The 7,407-nt window shown below is 39.6% G+C and overlaps 1 protein-coding gene across 1 annotated transcript; it reads left to right on the forward strand.

The window, feature by feature from the left end:
• The first annotated feature begins 203 nt into the window (after positions 1–203).
• On the forward strand, positions 204–1,196 carry LOC139863936 (uncharacterized). The gene is made up of 4 exons (XM_071852536.1): positions 204–486; positions 583–722; positions 810–1,055; positions 1,140–1,196. The coding sequence occupies exons 1-4, from the start codon at positions 204–206 to the stop codon at positions 1,194–1,196; spliced, it is 726 nt and encodes a 241-aa protein (XP_071708637.1).
• Positions 1,197–7,407: the final 6,211 nt, after the last annotated feature.

Here is a 7,407-nt window from a genome sequence, read left to right on the forward strand (position 1 = left end):
AAGTTGCACAAAAACATGTTCGCGCTGGTGAGCGAGGACTAAGAAAGTTTGATGGAAGCAGCAGTAGCAAACCACACAATGGAGGGCTCTACTTTGACAGAAATCAGAGGAGGAATGACAATTCCAATGGTGGATGGAGAGACAACAATCATCCCAATGATTTTCATCACAACAGAAGGCCAATAGAGAGGCATTCATTGATAATGGTGCTGACTAAAACTCCAAAAGAGATTCTTTTCACTGAGCCAATCCGGACTACTTTCAATCCTCCGGCACGTATGGAGGAAATAGAGGGTCCAAAAAGTGAACTATGGTGTGATTTTCATGAGGCATGGGGCCATGATACAGATAATTGCAAATCTCTAATGAGAGAAATCATCGCAAAGATCAAACCAGGAGAATTAAATCACTTGTTTCCAGGAAAACAATATAGGAGAAATGATCCTCGTAGGAAATTTAGATGGCAGAAGAATGATGGTGGAAGAGGTCGTCGAGGTGAGAACAGAAGAAGGGAAGAGCATGGCGGAAGGGATAACAGAAACCAGTATGGAGACCGGATAACGGAGCGTGAGCCACCTCCAGATGTTGTAATCAAAATGGTGTGGTTGAATGGTAGTCACTATGAGGATAGTGAGCAGTCGGATAACAATGTTGATAGCTGGAGATATGCTCCAATCATTTTTCAACCAGTTCAAAATTGGGCCTTGTCCGTTCAACCAGTGGTCATTTCAGCAGTAAATACGGATACTGGTAGTAAAGCTGATATCATTTATTAGCATTGTTTGAAGGCTTTTCCACGGCATGTGCAGGATAGAGCTAGGCGGACGAGTTTAAAGGTTTCAGGATTGACGGGAGCACCGGTGAACGCCATGGGGCGAATTCGTTTAGAGGTTGTTATGGGAATATTCCCATTACTAAGAACTGAAACAATCGAATTCACTATTTTGGATGACAATTCTCGATTCAATGTCCTTTTTGGAAGGACAGCGTTGGCTAAATTTAGAGCAATTACATCAACTGCTCATGCAGAAATCAGATTCCCAACTCCTAACGGAGTAGCTGCCATACATTCACAGTATGTGGCACCAACTAGGGAACTTTCCACATTTGCAAATTTACCTGATGGCAGAACAAATCAGAGAAGGTGTAATCGGTTGTTCAGAGAGGATGAAGTTCAGGAATTTTTCATACCATGATCAAACTTTCAAGCCGGATAGCGCTGGGCGCTTGGCGTGTGAAGACTAGTTTGTTAGCATTTTCTGAAGAACAAAGTTTATCAATTTACTGTAAACCATTGTGGTTATTTTATAGTGCCTATGTTAGCAATTGCATACATTAAACATTCATGATGTACTAATTAGGCTTGATCCACCTAAATTCGTCATAAATTGTTTATGTACTGCACAATATTGATCAATAAAATTTTATATTTTTCTTATTCAAAGTGCTGCCTGTGACAAATGTAAAACATTGCATTTATATCCCGCCCACAGAAGGAGAGTATTTTTATACCTCCGATGGCGGAAGCTTTTGTGCCGGCCAGCAAAAAAGGCACAAGGGATCGGCTAGAAAACGTTAAAGTTTTACTAGAACGCGCCGAGGCAAAATACAAAAACCAGATACTTGTCATGACAAACATTATAAAAAATTTACTTCACAGAACGAAAGAAGTTTCTATATTTTATGAAGGCAAAAATATTTCACAATTCTTCTTCATATACTTTATGACGGAAGGCGTATGATGGACAGATTACTAATTCATAACCACTCTTCAAAAATACTTCATATTCCTCATTAATTTAATGACGGAAAGCATATAGTGGACTTCAAAGGTCCTTCTAACTATTTGAAAGCATAATATTTACAAAGTGAAATTTCAAAATTTCATATGATATTAATTCATCAGAAATTAATAATGCAATGCATCTACATACGAATTACTTCAAGCACTTTTCAATGAGATTTAATACGATAATCAATATGCAATTGTACATAGAAGATTTATTGTATGCTTAAGTGCATAACAGGTTTGTTTTACACAAGAAACGTCAAAACTTTGGTGCAAGAAAATATAATCATTAACACAGCATATGTTTATGGCATCAAAAGCGTCAAAGTTTATTAAAAATATTATTCATCAATAGTTACAAAATTTATGCAAACTCTACACCAAGCACATCCTAGGCAGATAACTCTTCTCTGCTGCACACCTCATCATAAACATCAATCTTAAGGCTTGTCAGTTTGTCTCTTGCCTCATTAACCCTCTCTAAAGTTCCAGGGTGCATCAAGTTAGCAATAGCAGGAGGAAAAGGCTAGTTTGGGGCAAGACGCTTGGTAATTTTATCAGTAACATCAGAAATGGAATGAGCAATCGTGGCATCAACATAATCATTATAAGGATTCCCAACAAGTTGAGATCCAAGAACCTTAGCTATTATGCCCGGTATCCCTTTCTTCAGTTGGGCAAAATTACCTTCCACTGCCTCCGCCCTCCGGAGTAGTTCAGCAGCCTTTTCCTTTTCAGCATTCAGCTCTAATTTGCAGGCATTCAGTTAACTCTCCAACTCGCTAGCCTTCAGCTTCTTTTCCTCAGTCTTCTTCTTCTCAGCTTCATCCATTCTCTCTTTCTCCTCTCGCAAAACCACATCAACATCTTGAGCACCATTTAGCTCAGCTTCTTTAGCTTTCAAAGCATCTTGAGCACCTTTTAGCTCAGTTTCTTTAGCCTTTAGCATATTCTGAACATCAGCTAATGCACGTTCAGCATCCATAGCTCTTTTGAGAGCATTTGTACCTTCAGCCCTTTCAGAACGGGCTATCTCCAGAATAGACTCTTGATGTGTCTGCAGTTGCAGAGTGGCTTTCAGATAGCTCATCAGTAACACAGCAGCAGCATTAGTTGATTGCCTAAGTTGTTGAGAGCAGAGAACAGCGAAGTAGGGGTTTAGCTCAGGAGGAGCACAACCCTGTAATAGAAGAATGTTATGGTTAATATCACTAATTCATGTGCAAGCACGTGCATACAAATTGTGTTTTCATTTATACTTGAGGAAGTGTAGTGAAATCTGCACACTTAGTAGCAGGGTTATCAATAAACGCCTGCAGGGCGGTCAGATGAGCAGGAATTGATGACTCTTGAATGTTTGATGATGTGACCGGAGGGATGGTGGTGCTGGGGGGTGAAGAATGATAGGAGGCGTCGTCCTCCGACCTCTGCTCATAAAATTCAGCTTCATCAAATATAGTAAAGTTCTGCTCAGGAGTTTTCAGAACTTTATCTCCTTGGCTTTCAAGGTTCTCCTCCGGCCTCCACTCACCACCTTCAGCAGCTTTTTCTTGGTTATCATCAGAATCTACTAAAATTACTAACATAAATAAATTAGAAAACATAACAGTTATAAGCAAAGATATATGCAGTATCAAGAAAGGGCAGAATGGGCATACTTCTTCTATGTTTCAGCTTTGGGCTTCCCTCAGTTCTTTTTGCCCTCTTAGCGCCTATGCTCTTCTTACGTGTCTTTTAGACCGGAGGAGGAGTGGGGAGCGTCTCACCAGTAATGTCCACTGAGCCTGTTGTTTGCTGCTCAGTGGTGGTGTCCTCCGTTGTCTGTTCAGAGTCGAACTCACTGTCAGAACTGCTATTATTGCTTTCTTCCCCCTTTCAGCAGTAGCAGTAGCAGCAGTAGCCTCAGTCTCAGCTGCAATCCTCTCTGCCTCCAGCTGGGCAGGCGTTTTATCACGGGCAGTGATAACCACATCATCCTCAAGATTGAGGGATAACAGAGCTAACCGAACAAGCATTTCGGTGTTTGCGGCAAAAATTACACAAAGGCAAAAATAGCAATATAAGTAACAAAAACATAAAGTAGACAGACATTTATGTACATTAGGATGATCATATCACATCCTATCATTGTTTTCTGACGGAGTACTGGCACAGAAGTAGTTGGCCATTCCTGGCTTACTCTGCACAACACAAGAATTCCCTCATACTTTTCATATGATCTGGGCGGAAGGTAGAGATCTTTTAGATGATCTACTATGCGTCTCTCTGCATTGGTTATCTTAACACCCTTTCCCACACCAGAATCTAAAGGCTTCCATTTCCGGACAACGGAATACTCTTCCGGAATTACTGTCTCGTCAACAAAGAAAAAAGGACTCTTCCAATCTTTTAAGTTTGACACTTTATTAGCACCAACAAAATGTGCATTTCGTTTATTGTCAATAGTAAGCTAACATCGGCTAATTGTATGAATTCTAAACAGAGAAATAAAAACCTTAAGGCGAGGTTTAATGTTAATGGCATTGCAGTACATTTCAAACAGGATAAATTTTTGAAGACCATGGGGATGTATTTGGCTAAGGCAGGCTTTATAATATCTAAGGATGCGAAGGAAAAATGTAGTAAGCGGAACACGGAGATTGCCGTAAGTAATTTGTAAAGCATATAAAGAAATTTTTCCAGCAGGAAGATCGTTGGCAGTTTGCCTGTTGGTAGGAAGAACAGGGTTGTATTGATTAAGATGGCAAAAATCAATCTTCAAGCCGTCCAAATGGCTCGCCGTTAATGATGATGCCATTGTGCTAACCTCAGGCAGATCAGTGGTTTCTGGAGAAGAAACCTCAACATGTTCTTGGCCAGTACTCGGTGCAGAAGCCATGGTAATAAAGTAAAAAGATAATAACAAGAAAGAAATAGCAGTAAGATGAAGTATAACTGACCTTGGAAGACGATAAACCTTAAAGAGTTGAAAGATGAAGAATGTGATGAAGATTTGGGGAAGAAATATGATTTTTGGATCTGGGCAAGGTAAAAAAGTGAAGGTAAAAGGGTTATGATGGTTTATATAGGAGTTCATCGATGCAATTTTTATAGACAAGATTGTGACACGTGTACGGGCACGTTTAAACGTGGGGTACGAAATAACACTTTTTACAGCAGGAGGTGTGTGGAGATTCTCAACCATTTATAATTAATCATCAGAGCATCAGTAAATTTCGTCTGCAATTAATGCCTGTAACGTTTTTCCCGATGCAAATGGCAAATGTGAAGACTAGTTTGGCATGCATTAGCAGAAGTTTAACAACTTAATCCTTTTTCAAATGCTTAAGTCATTAAACTGGGGGGACTTAATGGTGTATCCTATCGTATACACCCATAAAGGTACAATATTCACATAAAAATAGCATCAGGAACACTGAGAACAATGGTTTTGTGAAACTGTCCGACAAGCGTTCTCCACTGTACAGGCTGCTTCCGTCATGCATAAGCCCTGAAGGCCGCCTAGCGCTTAAGCCCTGAACAGAGAGTGCCACATTCAGCGTAAACTTCGGATCACGAATAACAGAACGTATCATCATCTGACACGTGTCCCCGAACAATTTGGTGGATCTGTCACTATAAATAGACCCCTTGGGTCGTCATTTTACACATTCAGACATTCTGACAACTTATGAGCAGAGACTTCACCTTCCTCTCTCACATAGTACTTTCTCTCACTAGAAGTCATCCGGCTAACAGCTAAACGCTAAACCCTAAACGGACAACAGATTGATTAAGCCACCCCACAAATTTCCAGATCTGTGTACCAGGTCTGTAGGGATTATTTCTCAAGGGTAAAAATCAATTGGCAACACTCCCCCATCTTTAGCTAGATCACTTCTAGTATTGTGCTAACACACTAAGCCTTACCTCATAAGGAAATAGGTGTTAACACTAGTCATTGCTACGCAAGCACGTCGCATTAACTTGCTAGTACAACGTCTATCTCGCTTGATGATTGCAAACACAATGCAAAATAATTAGCGTAAGGTTAGTTCACATAAACCTAGGCACTAACCAATCCCTGTCCGACCCGTCTCCTACAAGTCCCGCATAAAATGCATACACAATAAAGTCTAATCTAGGCACCTATCTCAAGTCACCTAAATCCCTTAGACCATGCTCTGATACCACTTGAAATGACCCAACCCGTATTCAACCCGAATAAATTTTTTTTTATAATAAACCATTCACACGTCACTTAAATGGTTACATAATTTTGACCGGTTCATACGAAACATTAAACATTCGACAACTTTAAAGTTTAAAAGGTAGGCACAAAGGCCCTTAATCAAATGTGTTACAAGTTTGACCTTAAAATGATAGTTTTAAACCAAACGACGCATGAGCATGGTTTGGGGCTAAACTATCCCAAACAATAGGCCGTCCTCCAAAAGCTTCGCCTAAGCAACCAACATGGGAACCTCTAAATCCCGGAAACCCCTTTCCCTTTCTCCATACTTGTACCTAAAATGTAAACAACGAGAGGGGTAAGCAAAGCTTAGTGAATGCAATAATTATACACATACATATATAACCCACTTACTTGCAATCACAACACAAATACCTCATACACGCTAGCAAACTAATTAACATACCATCGCAAAGTAAAATGCTAAATCCTCAAGACCACAAGCTAGTATAAACAATAGCATATCTAACCCGAACAAAATAATATGCTACACTACAACATATAACCATGGTTAACCATATCGTACATAAGGGAATGGTACTCGCACAATGACCGTTGGTACTCGCACGGTGACCGTTAGTATACAGTAACCCTCTACGTGGTCATCTGCACTTACCGAACCACCCTTCACGCACATGTGGTCTCCATCGCACAAAAGAGTAGTGAATCCACATGCCTGGATAACACTATAGTGAATCCACATGCCCGGATAACACTAACCATAAGTCCGCAAGCAAATAAACTATATACGCATATATATAATTATTCCACTCACCTTAACGCATTCGGTGAATGAGAAATCAAGCTTGCAACCTTCAATGTAACATACCTATTACATTATGCATATAATCAACATAAAAACTAGTTGGACTAAACACCAACTTTTAACTCTTGTACATTTAATGGCCCAATTGCATTAAATGGCCCATTTACACCAAAACTGCCCATTCAAGGGCAAGACTTATCGTTAATCACTAAAAATAAAGTCTAATAACACCAACTAACACAATTTAGGGTATTTTCAAACCCATCTTACCCAACTAGGTCAACCGTTACCCATTTGACTCATTTAACATCAAGACCCATAATTTGTTTAAACTTGAACCCATTACAAAACCTTTCACTAACATATAAGTGTATTAGTGATTTAACAAAACAATTAACTCTATGAACACTAAATTACATGACTAAACCCTAGATTACAAACCTTAGGGATTCCATACATCAAGTTTAACCCAAATCCACCCATTTAACCCCCAAATGGGTCTTATAAGTTACACATGAACAAACCCTAGCTATAAATCAATTTGAACTCAAAACTCAGAGTTAAGACTTACCAACACTATCACAACGTAGCTAGAGATGTAGGGAACAACTTTAAAACATA

This window comes from Rutidosis leptorrhynchoides, chromosome 8 (genome assembly GCF_046630445.1).
Source record: "Rutidosis leptorrhynchoides isolate AG116_Rl617_1_P2 chromosome 8, CSIRO_AGI_Rlap_v1, whole genome shotgun sequence".
Classification (NCBI taxonomy): domain Eukaryota; kingdom Viridiplantae; phylum Streptophyta; class Magnoliopsida; order Asterales; family Asteraceae; genus Rutidosis; species Rutidosis leptorrhynchoides.

Excerpts from the sequence above, each read along its gene's own strand:
- LOC139863936 (XM_071852536.1), top strand. The coding sequence starts at position 204 with ATGGTGCTGACTAAAACTCCAAAAGAGATTCTTTTCACTGAGCCAATC. Across the intron at positions 487-582 it reads GAAGAATGATGGTGGAAGAG|ATGTTGTAATCAAAATGGTG; the intron begins GTCGTCGAGGTG and ends AGCCACCTCCAG. Across the intron at positions 723-809 it reads CCTTGTCCGTTCAACCAGTG|GATAGAGCTAGGCGGACGAG; the intron begins GTCATTTCAGCA and ends CGGCATGTGCAG.